This window comes from Dermochelys coriacea, chromosome 20, assembly GCF_009764565.3.
Source record: "Dermochelys coriacea isolate rDerCor1 chromosome 20, rDerCor1.pri.v4, whole genome shotgun sequence".
Classification (NCBI taxonomy): Eukaryota; Metazoa; Chordata; order Testudines; family Dermochelyidae; genus Dermochelys; species Dermochelys coriacea.
The window spans coordinates 4786165-4803653 of record NC_050087.2 but is presented as its reverse complement, the minus strand read 5'-3'; the positions used below and the strand labels follow the sequence as shown (position 1 = coordinate 4803653).

The 17489-nt window shown below is 48.2% G+C and overlaps 1 protein-coding gene across 1 annotated transcript in view; it reads left to right on the top strand.

Moving 5' to 3' along the window:
- Positions 1-7985: 7985 nt before the first annotated feature.
- KRT80 (keratin 80) overlaps positions 7986-17489 on the top strand; it is a 25454-nt gene continuing 15950 nt past the window's right edge. Inside the window, exons 1-2 of the mRNA XM_038378946.2 lie at positions 7986-8460; positions 13779-13993. Coding sequence (XP_038234874.1) covers positions 8134-8460; positions 13779-13993 — 542 coding nt within the window. The 5' untranslated portion in view covers positions 7986-8133. The remainder of the gene's footprint in view (positions 8461-13778; positions 13994-17489) is intronic.

Below are 17489 nucleotides of genomic sequence, written 5' to 3'. Positions count from 1 at the left end.
CCAACCCTGATATTCTATGATTCTATGATTCTATGAACCAGACTCTAACCCACCCCCCAGCCAGGCCAGCTAGCCCAAGTTGAAAGCACCACTAAACTGGGGAGAGAGGGGTTTGTGTGTGGCCAGGTGTTGGGGTTAGGGCAGGTACAAGCCTGAGTTAACTTGGCAGTGAAGACAGACCCTAAACCATTTCAGCTGCAGTGCTTTCTGGATACCTATCCCACAATTCTCAGCGCAGCTCCCAGAAGCCGTGCATTTTGGGAGATTTTTGCAAGACCACCAGTGCAGCAGTGACTAGGACAAGTTGACCTGTTTTAGCTTATCTGCGTCCACACTGGTACTAAACAAGTTTGGACTGAGCCAGTTTGACTTTGAACCAATTTAACTGCTATTCTAGGTGGCTATTGGACCAGCATTTCTGTGTGCATGTGAATGCAAAGTGTTCCATCACAGTCTGAGCCTTTAAATGGGATTTTTAAAAGAGACCAAAGGAGTTAGGCACTCAAATCCCATTAAAAGTCAAACGACTCCTTTGAAATTCTTTTAGAGTAGACCAGAACAACAAGACAGGGAGTACAAATGGGTGGGGAATGGATTCCCCCCCTCCATCCTGTTTTGCATTGGGATGAAACTGACACCACTCAAAGTTCTTTGTGAAAAAATAAGGGAGAGCCACACAGCCCTGATAGTCAATGGGCCGGTAGTTAGGGTGCTCACCTTGTAGACTGGTGTCTCCGGTTCAACGCCTTGCTCTCCCTAATTCAGACCAGGCGCTTCAATCTGTTAGAGCGCTGATTGCAGGGGAGTGACCTAACCACTGGGGTGTGGGTCTCTCTGGATCTGAGCAGAAATTCCATCCTGAACCTGATAAACTGCTTCTGGCTAACATAAGTTTTGGTTTCGATGAACTGGCATTTTCAGCTGAAAAATGGTTTAGTCGGAAAATTTGCAACCAGAGCCAGCGGGGGGGGTCGTTCCAGAGGTGCTGGGGAGCGTGGGAGTTTCTCTCGGCCTTCCCCTGCAGAGCAGAGGGAAAGAGACCTGGTGTCCACCAAGGAAGGCAGGCAGGAGAACAGGAAGAGACAAACGATTCCGTCACCGGAATTGGTGTTATTGTTACTTATTTTTTAGTGCCTGAAATTCCCAGAAGCTTACGTGGGCAGTGAATGGGTTGAAATCATCCTTGTGTGTGAAATTGGAAGTATCGTGCTGGCCTGTCCCATCCTGCCTTTTAAGACTCTTTTGTAAAATTCTCTTTGGGTGACGTCTTTATTTATTTATTTTTAGCGTCGCTGTTAGCTTTGGCAGCAGAATTCTGGGTGAGAGGGGAAAGGAAGGAAGGGGCAGTGGGGTGCTAGGAGGAGTGGTGGGGTGGGGAAGGATTTGGGGGAGCAGATAACAAAGGGATGAGAGAAAGGAAGAGTGAAATGAGACAAAAAAATGGGGAAGGTCCAGGAATAAATGAGAAGAAAGAGGGAATAGATGAATAAATAACAGGGGAGAAGAATAGTGTTGGAAGAGAGCTGGGATGGGGAAGAAGCCAGAGAAGAAAACTGGAGCCATAGTTCCCAACTTTTCCCAGACTGGGACCCTTTTTTTCCATACAGAGCAACCCCTACTCTGATGCTCCCCAGCCCCAGCTTGCTGCGGTCAGGCCAGATTTCCCCTCTCATTTAGCAATATGGGAAGCAATATGCAACCCGCCGGACACCCATATGTGAGCTTCCAGGTTGAGAACCCTTGGACTAGAGCAGCAGTTTTCAAACTTTAGCAACTCGAGGACCCCTGTTTTGATTTAAAAATTTTCACGGACCCCCCCATCCCCACCCCACTCAGCCCCAGGCACCACACCCACTCCACCGCTTCCCCCAAGGCCCCACCTCTTTCCGCCCCCCCTCCTCCAAGCGTGCCCCCTCCCCACTCCTCCCCCTCCCTGCCAGTACCTCCTGCACACCGCTGAACAAAATGACAGAAGCAGTTCTCCAGAGTGCAGGAGGCGCTGGGAGGGCAGGGGAGGAGCTGAGGTAGGGACGGGGAGGAGTTGATCAGTGGGGCCCGCAGGGATCCATGGACCCCAGTTTGAGAAATGCTGTACTAGAGGGATACGCTGAACAGAATGACAGAAGGGAAAGGAGAGAACTAAGACAGGAAGGCTAGCCTGGGAGTTGGGAAACCTAGCATCCATTCCCTGCTCTGCCACAGATTTTCTATGTGACCTTGGGCTAGTCACTTAGGCCCGGATCATGGAAGGTTTTTAGGCTTCTAGCGTCCATTTAGTTTCACTAGGAGTTAGCAGCCTAACTATCTTGGAGGCTCTGGGCCTTAGTCTCTCTCTGCCTCAGTTTCCCAACTGTAAAAGGAGGCTAATAGCACTTGTGAGAATTAAAGATTATGAAGTGCCCAGATACTCCAGGGAAGGGGGCCAGATAAGTAACAGCGTGACAGCATCCAAAGAGCAGGAATGGACAGAGACCCAACTAGAGGAAATGGAAAGGAACTGGCTCCCCTGGTATTTACACAGCTGAAAATCAGGAATGAGGCCGGGGGAGTTACTCCTGTTTTATGCTGCTGTGAAGGAGAGCTAAGTAAAGGGACTGATTGTCTGACATACTTGGAAAGGTGGGGTTGAAAGAAGTAGCCCAACCAGGCTTCCCCCATGCTTCCCTTCTGGGACCTTCCCCCCGACCCCCTCACAGAGTCCCAGAGCCCAGGCTCCGGCCCGAGCCTGAAGGTCTACACAGCAATTAAACAGCCCCATAGCCCAAGCCCTACAAGCCCGAGTCAGCTGACACGGGCCAGCCCTGTTTAGACATGTCCTTAGGGAGAGAATTGGACTCCAAAGCACACCAGTGTTTGCTTTCGCACACACCCGTGCAGCCTTCTCCAATACAGTGGGGGCCTCAGGGGGTGTTAGTGAGGACACAGCTTGGACCTCTGTCCTTATTATGGTGGCTTCTGCCATCTCTGGGGGGGGAGAGCTAAGCACTTACACAGACCAAGTCAGGGCTTAACCCACAGGAACAATTTGAGCTTTACATGAGACCTCCCTGGGGGAAGAGGGGGGTCGGTTGTCCCACATCTGCCCGCTGGGAGGCTCTAAACCTTCCTCTGCGCCACCCGGCCCTCAACTGTGTCAGAGACAGGCTACTGCATGGCATGGACCTGGGTCGGATCCCAGTGCCCTATCCACTACCCATCGCATTTGCCCGCCCCAAGATAGATCTGTGATATCCGGCCATTCCCAGAGACCAGCCCATTTTCAATTGCTCCAAATACCTTGCCAAGGCGGGTATTTTCAATTGTGCCTGCGGTGATTAACCTCCTGCGGTCCCACTTCATATATACCTCACATGCCTGAACTGGCTTCAATGAACCCTGCTGACCCAGGCCATTATATAGCCAAGATTACAACAGCGTTCAAAAAAGAACTAGCTCAATGCATGGAGGATACGTCCATCGATGGCTATTAGCCAGGATGGGCAGGGATGGTGTCCCTAGCCTCTGTTTGCCAGAATCTGGGAATGGGAGCCAGGGGGTGGATCACTTGATGATGACCTGCTCTGTTCACAACCTCTGGGGCACCTGGCACTGGCCATTGTCGGAAGACAGGATACTGGGCTAGATGGACCTTTGGTCTGACCCAGTCTGGCCATTCTTATGTTCATGCCCGCTCCCCTCTCTGGGTCTCCCATTCCTCTCTTGCCTGCCCTTCGTTGTTCAGACTCCGTGGGGCAGGGCTGGCTTGTTTATTTGTGACATGCACAGAACCTGCCTATAGCCCAATAAACAGTGTTGAATGAACTAAGAAATAACCCCACTAGGCAGGAGAAACCTGTGTCAATAACCGGAGGAGGTCAGTTTTGGGGTGGTGGGGGTGAATCACGGCAGGTTGGGGCAAGGTTTCTAGGAACCCTGTGGTTCGTCTGAACTAGCTGGATTGTCATGTCTTGCAGTTTTTGTTTGTCAACCTTCCCCCACCCCCCACTCTGCAGCCCAGAAAGCGCCAAGTGTTATAGATGGGAACTGCAGATTGTAGCCTTCAGAGACCAGCCCATTTTCAATTGCTCCAAATACCTTGCCAAGGCGGGCATTTTCAATTGCTCCAAATACTGCCAGCCGGAAGGGAAGGAACACCCTGAGACGGAAATGCTGCCTCTCCCACAGGGCGGGGGAGAGACACAAACATAAAGCAGGATTAATGCAGGTGGCACTCAGGGTACCCGCCCCCTCCATCCCTGCAGTAAGATCACACAGCAATGCCAATTCCTGCTGCAAGATTGGTAGGTGCGGAGTGGCTGCGGGCTTTCCAGCAGCAGTACCATGCCAATGCCGGGTCAGACTGGCAGGCTGAATGCTCCCCGTAGGAGCCTTGCAAACAGCTCCACCAGAGAGGACACCAGCGGTGTGAGCTCTCCTACAGCAGTGCCTTCTCTTAAAGGGCCAGACCGGTCCCCATCTTACGCAGCCATGTAGAGTGGAGTGAAGGGAGGAAGGATCTGCAAGTACCTTGCAGATCCTGCTCAGAACAGCACTCCCTGCACAGGCTGGAAAGAAGGGGCCCTTACCAAATTGCATCTCCTCCCTCCGACCCCCTGCTTGCCCCAGGTGAAGCTGGGAGGGGGTTGGAGGGGGTGGACAGAGCCCACAGGTGCTGCAGGGGGAAAAAGGGGCAGCAGGGCATTCTGGAACTCCTTAAAGGGCTATACCTCTCTCTGCCTGGTGCAACCAGAGAGCTCTGGGGGAATGTGTCTACACTGCAGCTGGGAGTGAGCCTTCTGGCCCAAGCAGACACAGCCGCTAGCAGGGCTCAAGCTAGCGTGCTAAAAATAGTGTGGACACGGCAGCTCCAGATGGAGTAGGGGTCCGAAGCCTGCCTGCCCCCTTTGGCTCGAGAGCTCGAGCTGCAGTGTCCACACACACTGTTTTTAGGACATGGGCTTGAGAATTCTAATGCAAGTCCGTTCACCCAGGCTGGGCAGGGTCCAAGGCCTCCATCATCATTGTGATCATCTAGGCTGACCTCCTGTATAACACAGGCTCGAGAACTTCCCTAAAATAATTCCTTTTGATACTAGAGCAAATCTTGTAAAAAACAAACAAACTTCAGTCTTGATTTAAAAATTGTCAGTGATGAAGAATCCACCATGATGCCTTGGCAAAATGTTCCAGTAGTTAATTCTCCGCACCGATATTGATGCTCTCGCTATAATCAAACCATAAACGAGCAGCCCACAATGCAGGCTGGGTAATCTTGCCTCGTCTTTCAAGACACATTAGTTTCTCCATTTCCTACGGCTGGATTTTGCTTTGAACCTTTGTGTTATTTTTTTAATTATTTGTATTCTGGTATCACCTAAAAGCCCCCGTGTGAAATTGTTGACCCATCGTGCGAGGCGTCGTTAAAAACGCTCGCGATGGTTGAAAGTTGTTCAACGGAACGTTTGTCCCCCTTGGAAAATGCCATTTTGTCAAAAGCGAAACTGAACATTGAAACTGGCCGCAGAATTGTGTCGCTTTCGATAAAAGTTCGGTTTTTAAAAAAAAGTCAGACTTCTCGGAATGGAACCTTTTGATTTTTCCTTTCAAAAGTTCTTTGATTTGGTATTAATTGTAAATTATAATAGACATTAAAAAAATAAGAATGACACGTTCGGATGGAACATTTTCAAAATTTTTGTTGTCTCAGAAATTTGGAATGTTTTTGGTTTTGTTCCAGTTTGGAATGAAAACAAATTTCAAAATGTCACTATTTCCCGCAGAATGGACAGTGTGCACTTCAACCAACTCGAACAACCTCAAAGTAAGGGCTAATCTCTTCCCTGAAGAGTTTATCATCTAAATAGGCAAAGGGTGGAAGAAAGGCTATAGCACTTTATCCTCATGAGGAACTAAGAACCATAGATAGTAAAATTGTCAAAAATGACTCAGTGACTTAGGTGCTTATGTTTCATTGAAAGACAATGGGACTTAGGCTCTTGGGGCCAGATTTTTAAAAGATTTTTAGGCACCTAATGATGCAGGGACATGCCTAGTGGGGTTTTCAAAAGTACCTGGGTGACAAACTCCTACTGGGTGCTTAGGTGCTTTCAAAAATCCCACTAGGCACCTCTCTCCATATTCAGGTGCCTAAACACCTTTAATAATTTGGCCATAAGGGCTCAAGCCACTTTTGTAAATGGAACTGAAATTCCTAAGTCACTTAGGGTACATCTACACTGCATCATATGCCCACATCTGTGGGACCCGGGTCTATGGACTCAGTATTGCCAAGCACGCACTTGAGCATCCACACTGCATTGTTAACCTGAACCCGGGTCTCACAGCTGTGCTAACGTGTCCACACTGTGCTACACAGATCATAGAATCATAGAATCATAGAATATCAGGGTTGGAAGGGACCCCAGAAGGTCATCTAGTCCAACCCCCTGCTCAAAGCAGGACCAAGTCCCAGTTAAATCATCCCAGCCAGGGCTTTGTCAAGCCTGACCTTAAAAACCTCTAAGGAAGGAGATTCTACCACCTCCCTAGGTAACGCATTCCAGTGTTTCACCACCCTCTTAGTGAAAAAGTTTTTCCTAATATCCAATCTAAACCTCCCCCATTGCAACTTGAGACCATTACTCCTCGTTCTGTCATCTGCTACCATTGAGAACAGTCTAGAGCCATCCTCTTTGAAACCCCCTTTCAGGTAGTTGAAAGCAGCTATCAAATCCCCCCTCATTCTTCTCTTCTGCAGACTAAACAATCCCAGCTCCCTCAGCCTCTCCTCATAAGTCATGTGCTCTAGACCCCTAATCATTTTTGTTGCCCTTCGTTGTACTCTTTCCAATTTATCCACATCCTTCCTGTAGTGTGGGGCCCAAAACTGGACACAGTACTCCAGATGAGGCCTCACCAGTGTCGAATAGAGGGGAAAGATGTTCTATTTGTCTGCAGCTTGAGTTGCCTCCCCACTGCAAAATGACAGGGCTTGGACCCGCATGACAGCAGGACTTGGGCTTTGACCCACCCCCTTCGCAAAGTCCTAGGACCTAGATCCTGAGTGTTTGCTGATCCGAGTCACAGTGGTGTGTGTGTGGACGGAAACAGGGCTGGGGCTCAAACCCAAGTGAGAGCAAGGGCATAGTGTGCAGACATATCCTTAGGTGATTCTGAAAATTTTTTTCATACCCAAGGTCAAAGAGGGGGTTACGACTTTCTCTGATGACTAGTGATTTTGCATGCCTTAAATTTTAGGTGCCTGACTTAAGACGTCTTCAAAGGGCTTCATTTTTAGAAAGTGCTCAGCACCTGCCCTCTGAAAACCAAACCCTTGTAAGGAGGGATAGCTCAGTGGTTTGAGCATTGGCCTGCTAAACCCAGGGTTGTGAGTTCAATCCTTGAGGGGGCCATTTAGGGATCCGGGGCAAAAATTGGGGATTGGTCCTGCTTTGAGCAGGGGGTTGGACTAGATGACCTCCTGAGGCCCCTTCCAACCCTGATATTCTATGATTCTATGATACCCCCAGCTGGCCACCCAAAATTGCTGGTCTCCTCCGAAAGCCCAGGGTAGAAGCAGGAATTGAATCACCATCTCGTGAATCATTGCCCATTACCTTATTGACATACCTATCCACTTTGTATGAGGGAGGCAGATCCTTGTGCCACTGGCTCGTTTCTTCACCATTTAAGGATGAGGAAGCCAGCTGCTCGGGGCACCCACTACTTTAATGACATACCTATCCACTTTGTATGAGGGAAGCAGATCCTTGTGCCACTGGCTCGTTTCTTCACCATTTAAGGATGAGGAAGCGAGCTGCTCGGGGCACGTGGGTGCGAGTGATTTCATTTCCCTGTGAGTATCAGGGCCTGTGTGCTCGCTCACCAATCAAACAAGCTGCACATGAAAGGCGGGAACATAAACAAACAAAAAAAAAGGCCAACAGGTTGATCTGGATTACCTCAACGGTCACGCCCTTCTCATTTTATGAACATAGCAGCGCAGGTGTTTGTAATGCATTAGCTAACCCCAGCTCAGTGGAGGCAAGAATTAAACAGACCATATTCCCCAAGGTGACACTTCTCTTTCTCGGCAGCAGCAGGTGGCTTAGTTCATACATCTTCTCCTACCTCCCCACCACCTGCCAAGCCAGGATGACCAGCCGCTCCAACGAATTCAGCAGCCTCAGCAGCAGTTCCCTATCGTCTTGGCAGGCATCATGGAATCAGACCAGGGGGAGCTCAGTTGTGACGTCCTCTGAATACTATGGCGACAGCAGCCCTGGCAGTCCAGCCAGCAGAGGCTTCAGCACCTCGAGTCTTGGTGGATACATGTCTTCCTCTTGCCCGTCCGTCTGCAGCAATGAGAAGCTCTGGACCCCGCTGCACCTAGACTTGGACCCCACATTCCAGGAGAGGAGGAAGCAGGAGAAAGAGGAGATGAAGATCCTCAACGACCAATTTGCATCCTTAATCGGGAAGGTAAGAGGAGCGCCAGGTTCTAGTGACCACAGAGGCCAGTGAGGGATGGGCTGTGAGGTGCCTGTGGCAGGAGAGATTCGCAGGGATAGCCATTCCCAAGTGCCCAGTTGGGGGGATAGTTCTTTCCTCCCGTGCTGTCTATTTTACCAAAAGTTTGCATGATTATTAGCTAACTATGGCAAATAGCCCAGTCCACCGCTTCCAAGACCATGCCCATCCCCATTGGCTAGTAATCTCCCTGGGCGATCCCTGAGAAAAGGGAAACTCGGCCACTGACGGAAGTAGGTATGGGGTAAGCAGCAAAGACAGGGGCTGTGAGGACAAAGGATGGAGCAGAAGGAGTTTCATACCTGTAGCTGGGCAGAGAACCGGCACAGAAGTTGCAATCAGTAAATTAGCCTATAGTTCCTGCTCGTCTTGTTGTCTAATGGCTAAAATGAGAGAAAACTGACCAGCCAATAATGTGGTGGGTGATGGGGGGGTTGGGAGGAAGGGTCGCTGGATCAGCTAAGCAAGCTCTCCTTCAGAGAGTCTTTCATCTGCTAAGATCCAGGGGAAGGTAGAAGATTTTTCTCAAGCAAAACACTTCGCCTACTTGAGGCAGGTTACTGCAAAGCTCTTATACTCTGTAATCAGATGGTAATCTCCCGAAAGGGTTGCTTCACTGAAGTATATTATGTAGGCAGTTAATTCCAAGCTACTATTTAAAAAAGAAGAAAAAACAGTGCTAATATGGGTCTGAACTAGTAACGTGGGGCTCTGTTTTCAACAGCATCTGCCCAAACTGCACCTATACAGGGTTCCACGTTTCCGTGTTCAAATGAGCATCCAGGCAGGCCCAGCTGCCCCCTGGAGTGTGCAAATGTGACCATCTGTGCATTGCACTTTTTCAGATGCCAGCCCTGAGAATGAAATCTAGGGTGTATGAAATTCACCCCCTAGCAGAGAGGCCAACACGAGACCCAGGCCCCACTTAAACCCTCAAAACTGGCCTTAAGTGGTGCATACGAATCCCACTGATGAGTGTGTATTACAGGGCCTCTTCTGTGTCTGACCCACAAAGCGTCTGGTATAATCCTAGCTAGGGTGGGTTGGCTCTTTAGCTCAAGGGCTTCTAGCTCTGGAGATCTCTAGTGTGTCAGCCAAGATGGCGCCCATCTCCCACTGGCCTTCTACACAGGGGTGAATTTCAACCTATTGGCAGAGAAACGTAACAGACAGTTGTGAATGTGCCACTGGATAGGGAGTGTGTCTTTTTATCAGGAATTCACATGACCTCAGTCAAATGCCACACAGGCCATAAACCCCCAGGGTAGTAGCTGTGGCCATAGCTGGGAGGTAGGGGGTTGACCATTCCCAGTCAGAAGGCCACGCACCTTTGGGATCTGCCACACAGCTGAGGATGATGAGTCCTGGTCAAGCTGTCACTGACTCTGGGTTTCCTTTTGATGTGGCTCACATGTATTTGGAGAGGAGGCAGATAATGGCTGGCTAGTAGGTTCTTAGTTCTGACCTCTTCTGCAGTCTAACGAATACAGGAACACAGGACATTGGACTGGAAGAGACTTCCTGTGTCATCGAGACCAGTCCCTGCTATCCCAGACAACCCCAGCATCTCATCCTGTTCATACTTAGCAAACCGGAAACAAGAGACCTCCAGAGATAACGTGTATGGCAGGTTCCCCCATTCTATGCTCAGTGATGATCATCTAAGGCCCATAGGTCAAATCTTGGGTCCCCCTATGAATAGCCCCAGTAACTTTGGAAAGAGGGGAGTGGCATGCTCTCCCCTCAATCAAGGCTTAGGGACCAGAACACCCAGCCTGCAAGGTCTCAGCCATCCCTGCAGCCTCTGAGCAGGAGTAGCAGCAACCACCAGCTGTGCCCCTTTCACACTGGTGTTTGGGGTCCCTGTGTTATGCAGGGACCCGGTAGCCACTTCCCTAGTCCGCCAGCCACCCCACTGTCCATGACTCCTCCTCACTGAGCTCTGCCACTGAGCACTTGTTCGGCGGTACTTTGCAGGTTGGCTCTCCGTGCCCTGCTGCCTTGTACCTCCGAAACCGGGCCTTTCCTAGTGCATCCTGGAGGATCTTTCACACAGGCCCGGGGTGGACTTGGCTCAGTGTTTGTGCCGGCTGTTTCCAGTGGTGCCTCTGTAAGCTTCTCTGTTTAGATGTAGGCGCATCAGGGTAGGGGTTGCCTCTTATTTTATTTATTATTTGTATTACGGTAGCACCTATGGGCCCTAGTCATGGAGCAGGACCCCATTGCGCTAGGTAGCGACTCCTGTTGCGCTAGGTGCTGTATCTTATTGATTAGGTGCACTATGGTAGCAGCTAGCCGCTTACAATCTAAGCATATGACAAGAGATAACAGATGGATGCAGACAGGGCCGGGGAGGGACACTAGGAAACAATGAGCTAATATTGGTCAGAGGCAGTGACGTCAGCAAAGCAACTGCCTAACCATTGTCCAGCCTTCCTTGTAGGTTGCATGGCAAAGGAGAGTTTCAAGGGGGGGGTTGGAAGGTGGGTCACGAGGGGGCTTTGCAGAAGTTCACAGGGAGTTCCTCCAAAGCATGGGGGGGTGGCAGCATGGGAAAAGGCAGGATGGTTCTCCTTGTGTGAACAGTGCTTCGCACAATGGGGTCCTGATCACAGCTGGTGCCTCGAGGCACTACTGTAATGTAAAGAAGAAGGCAGATCAGGAGGATCTTTCAGTGACTGCTGACAGATGCCAGACCAGGGACAAACTAAGCCAATAAAACACACTCTATTAGAAGGTCTTGTCCCAGGGCCCGGTGCAATTTTCTACCCCTGGGCAAAGGAAGTTAGATCAGTCCTCACCTACTCAATGTATTGGATGGGCAGGAGCAGGCAGCTTTGCACAGGTGATGCTGTTACTATCCTTCAGAGAGGACGCACGATTGAGTCATGAGTGAGCCATCCCCTCTGACTTATGGCTGCTTTACAGCATTTGGCAGCTGTCACCTACCGAATTAAGTGCAATTAAAGCAATTTGTTTTGTGCGTGGAGAGGAGAGCTGGCAATTAAATCGTTACTGGAAGCACTTTGAGGCTGAGCCGTATGGCTATCACTGCGAATATGGGAGTGTGCCAAGTTAGAATGGAGGGCAGACGACCTCCTGCATGTACCAAAAAAAAAAAAAACGTGCCCGCACACACACACACACACACAGATGCACGTACACTGACAGGACACAGGGTCTGTAATTCTTGCGGTGATTGTATGTAGCTCCATAGTGGTGCACGGCACTTGGCAGTGCAAACATTGGAACCTGATTCACTTGACATTACTCCAGTTTTGCCCTGGCGTCGGCCTACAATTATTTATTTATTGTATGGCTGTAGTCCCGAGTAGCAATAGTCACAGCCCAGTACGGCTCTAGTTGTACAAATACAGGTCAAAAAGACAGTCCCTTCCCCGAGGGGCTAATAATCTAAGTCACCCTTCCTATTTCACTGGAGTGACACTGGCATACACTGCAAGGACGCAGCAATGAATCAGGCCCATATTTATGTTTTAGGACCAACAGTTATTACTGATACCTGCAGGGAAGTGAATATCATGCTGGCCCAACTGGGCTGAGGAATTGTCTTATCATAGTGTTATTGTTTGTAGTATAGTAGCGAGATGGGAGCCCCTGTTGTGCCAGGTGCTGCACGGACACATAGCAAGAGACAGTTCCGTCCCTAAAGAGCTTACAGTCTTAAGGGGCAGAGGCTGGGGGGAAGGATGGTCCAGTGGCTAGGACATGAGCCTGACGCTCAGGAGATCCAAGTTCATTTCCCTGCTCTATCTCAGATTTCCTCTGTGACCTTGGGCAAGACACTTCTCGCAGTGCCTCACTCCCCTGACTGTAAAATGGGTATAATAGCAGTGTCCTACCTCACAGTGGTGTTGTGAGGATAAATGCATCAGAGATTGTGGCGTGCTCAGATACTACAGTAATGTAGGGCCAAATAAGTACTTTAAATAGAGGGGAAACTGAGGTACAGAGCGGTGAGTCATTGGCAGAGCTCAGGTCTTCTGCAGCCTAGGGTGGTGTGCTACTCGCTGGACCATGTTCCCTCATCAAACCAATATCCAGCTGCATGAAACCTGATGGACACAGCCCATACAGAAATCAAAGCACTGCCAGCATACGTAACAGAGATGCTGTCAGACAGACTGCAGGCTGAAATGGGGCGGGGGGGGGGGGGGCAGGTGGATGTCCTAGCAGATGAAAAGGCAAGTTGTTACTTGTAAAGAAAGATTGCAAAAATGGACAGAGAACAGAAAGATCAGGCAATCAAATAGGGATGGCGCCTATAAATTTTATCTCTGTTGGCTCACAGGAATGTTATCCAGGCTTCAGATTCATATCGAGGAGAAGGGGTGTTTACCCAGAGGAGATAGTGCCCTGTATTGTTTATGCCCCAATCACATCTGATGGTGTGGGAAAGATTCCAATACAGATTAGTATTATTCTATCCATGAGACCTTGCCTTTGGATTCTCCTACCAGCCTCTTCTCTCCACTCCGACCCATTTCCAGGAGTTGGTTTTGCTAGTTGAACCCTGATCTGCCACATTCTCTAGAGGGTGCTCTCAGCAGCCATCCACATCTATGTTGTTCATTCCCATAAGTTTACCCTCTTTAACGTTCAATGGATGGGTTCTATTGGTTGGCCTTTTGTGCGTTCCTTCAGCTGCCCAATGGCATGGTAGAAGCTCTGGCTTCAGTCTTTATGCACGTCCTAGATATTTTCCGCTAATTTTGTATACAAGCTTTGGCACTTAGGGGTTGAACTCTCTGATAAATCTCAGCATTCATTGTAAAGTCATTCCATTTAATAATTACTATTTTTCTAAGGCTTTTGTTCTTGACGGCATTGAGATGATTTTCCATCCCCTTGGTAGATCTCCAGCTTTTCACATCCATATGTGAAAACGGAAATAACCTTTGAGTTGGAGCTTCATAGCTTGGTCTTTAAGATATCAGGTTTTGATGCCATGTCCAATAGGATGTGCTAATCAGCTGTGATTTGATTTGAGTGATGGTCTGTCGGGAAACCACCAAGCACGTAAAGCAAAGCCTCCATATGTCAATGTAATGCCCTTCTGTACCTGATCTGCATGGGATTGAATTCTTTTACTGCTCCTTGCTTGAGAGCCTAGTTGGGTCCCTCAAGCTATAAAGGTTTGTGCATTTATTTCTGGGGTTCCCCATCTCAATGTCTAGTGTGTTGGCTGAGGGGTGGACATCAGCCTTCCACCATCAGCCTTCCTAATGTCTCTGGATTCCGTTCTGCAGGTCCAATGCCTGGAGCGGCAGAACAAGATTCTCACGATCAAGTGGAGCTTCCTGAAAGATCAGGACAATTCCCGTTCCGAGTCAGACATCAAACTCCTCTATGACCAGTACATGAGCAAACTGAAGCAAGAGATAAGGGCTATCGGCCATGAGAGAGAACAGCTGGAGTCGGAGTTGACTGAGGTGTTGAAGTCCATGGATAACATACGAAGCAGGTGCCAGTTGTCCTAGTTTGTTGGGGGTCTTTGGAAATATAGGGATTAATTTGCAGCCTATTGTTAGGTACCAGTTCAACAGAATGGACTGTGGATAACTAAGAGAATAACATGGAGGTCTCCTGTTGTCCTCAAGGGTCTGATTTTGGGGGGGGATGATGAGCTTTCAACAAGAACTGCAGGTTCTGAAAATAAGGCACACACTTTTTTCCTGCTTAATGAACTTAGACAAGTAGAAATCCATAGAGAGAAACAGAGAGAGAGAAAGAGAGAGAGAGAGATTCTAAGGGCTTGTCCACCCAATTTACATGCACAAAATCACATTTGCATGAACAGAGGTGGGATTTTTGCACGCACAAGTGCCCTGTTTGCACAAGTCAATGATTGTATTTTGACACAGAAATGAATACCTCACTCATTTCAAGAGAGTGCTCTCTGAGCCCTATGAAATGTGCCCCCTTCTGTCATGTTCTCCCAATCTGTGACTTTAGAAAGTGGGACTTTACCCCTGGATTAACTGTTGTATTGTCCAGTTATTACGGTTTTACTACTATTAATGAGCCTGATTCTTCTTTCACTTACACAAATTTTACACCAGTGTAACTGCATGAACTACAGCTGAGTTACTTCTGATTTACACTAGTGTAGACTGAAGAACAATCAGGTATAATATTCATTATGAGTCTGATTCTTAAACCCTTTACACCACTTTGGCAGTTGAGGTAGTGTTGCCAGTGGTTACAGTATGGGACTGAGACTCAGCAGTCCTAGGTTCTATCCTCGGCTCTGCCAGTGGCCTACTAATAACCTTGACCAAGTCACTTCACTGCCTCGTGCCTCAGTTTCCCCATCTGTGCAATGGGGATAACAATGCTGTTTGTTTGTAAAGCATTTTGAGATCTATTGATAAGTGCTATAGAAGAGCACAGATGTAAAAATTAGTATTACTTAAGTGGTTGTAATTATTTAATCTAATTTACATAGAATTTAAGCCCACACTGTCAGAGTGGTGCAAAGGAGCCTTAGTTTCAGTTAGAGTCATGCTCCTCTGCATTCAGCCCCTTTGTTGATTGACAAATCATCCCCAACCCTTATGGGTTTTGAACATATTGGTTATTTGTACCTTTTCAGCCAACACTGTGAACAAACCATTTTCACACAATGGCCTGACTGCTCACCTTGTTTAATTCGATCTGTTCCCCCATTGGGATGGTTCATGGAACTGGTGAATAATTAACAGTGAATGTGCTTCGCAGAGCAAATTTTCAGATCAAACAAACCACTGGAGAAAAAATTCATGGCATTTTGGGGCATTCGTGAAAAGTTTCTTGAATGAATGGTAATCATGCAAATATTTGTGCTTAGCTATTTGACCCAACAAATCATAGTGAAGCCAGCTCCCTGCTTTTATTCCGGGCGTGTTCCTCAGCAGATGAAAATAAATGTAGCTCCTGGATGATTCACCAGCTGAGGATCTGGCCTCAAAGGCTGGACTTTTCCTTTACTCTTCAACCAGCACTTGATTTTGCACAGGCTTTTTTCTCAAGCATTTAGAAAATGTTATTCTTTATCTCATATTTTCCCAGGCTTCTATAATAATACTTACCTTTTGTCATCCAGAGATCTCAGGGCACCCTTGACAAAGATGGGTAAATATCATGATCCCCATTTTACAGATGGAGAAACTGAGACACAGAGCGGTATCACTAGACAGCAGCAGAGCAGGGGATTAGAACCTAGGTTTCTTGATGCTGAAGCTGCTTGAAAAACAGAATTTCTGTCCCCTGGGAAATTCTGATGTTTTGACATTTTGTTTGGTCCTGCATTGGAATAAAATGTTGAAAGTTTTCATGGACCAAAAATGTCCAAAGAATTTCAATTTAGAAATATTGTAACATTTCATGACCAAGACATAGGGAGAGATAAAGAGGGGTGCATCATGGGAAATGTAGTCTGGCCAGGTAGCAAGTCCCATAAGGGAGAATAGAGGCATGAGGGGTCCATAAGTACGACTCCCATCTGGTGCTCAGGCGGGGACTCAGCGATCAATGTCAAATCAATCAAAAAATGAAATGTTTTGTTTTGCTTTTCCCAACAGAAAACTCCATCAAAACCAACTTTCCCCCACAGAGAATTTGTTGATTGGAAAATGCCTGATTTGAAATTAGTCAAGCAGTCCCTAGCTAACTCCCAGTCCACTGAGTCAGACAGGAGGACCTTGTACAGTGTGTTTTTGCTACCGTGCACCCTGCTGCGTTGCTACTCAATAGCCAGACCAATTACCCTTAAAGCTACACACTACCACGCAGGTCCTCAGGATCATCCTGAAGGAGAAAGCGAGCTGTGATCTGTTTGTGCTCTGAAAGGTCGCTCAACCCCCTCACAAGTCATCTCCCTGCTCCCAGGCCCTCCACATCTAAAGGCTTCTCTCTGCTACCCTTCTCTAGCCAAAAGCTGGATAAGCCAGAGTGGGGGCTGGGGGATGAGCATGGGTTGTGGACAAGCCCGGAAGCCATCCTGTCAGGATTGTTGTTTGCTCAGTAGGTGACATTATGTCAATGCCCTGCAATGCATGAAGCGTTTTCGGCAGGGACTGGGGTGAGGATGGAGCGGGAGAGAGGCAGGCTGTAATTAAGAACAACATACGTGCGCTGGCACCAAGTCAGACATTCCAGTTAAGGAGCAGAAAAACCAGAAGAACCAACCACTTCTCCCATTTGCCTCCCGATCATTTAACTTATGAAACAGTTAAATACCAGGGCGAGGCAGAAACAATGGCATCACCTGTCATTGTCGTTTTTTACCCTGTTCTCCTCCCTTGTGCCCTTCCCTTAGACCCAGGCTACTTTAGCACTTAGATTGTAAGCGCTCCGGGACAGGGACCATCTTCCTGGGCAGCAACTGGCGCTCTGACCGCAATGCAAATGATTATTACGAACGATCAATGATTAAGAAGAGCCACAGTAACTGTGGGATTTGAGTTTGGGTTCTCTAGTCCCATGTAGATTGGTCTTCTTTGCAAAGGTTACGCTCACTTGGGATCCGGCACGTTTCAGTTAGTTTTCAGATGGAGGCTACATTTATATGCAGGTTATAAAGGGTTAGTGGATAAGCAAGTCACAAGTGAGAGTAGCACGTGCTGCACACTCTCCATAAAGCGCTTCACTACAGGTGTGGAAGCCTGGTTATGAGCCAGGGTTAAGAGTGACCGATTGACTTTGTAACAATTGATTAGCCAGGTCTTAAAACCGCTAGGAAGCATTTATTAACCCTTTGCAAACTCTTTATGCAGGTAACCCTCAATATAAAGGTGTAACAATGCTGCCTCTGGCGGGACACAGCTGAGAGTATCAACTCAGGACAAATTGCTTAGAGCAGGGCAGTCACAGCCCAAGGCTGGGGTCCTTACTATTAAGTCACATCAAACCAGCCAAACAGAGAGGGCTTCAGTCTCACCCCACTGGCTAACCAGAAGTCATACAAACAATTCCCTTAG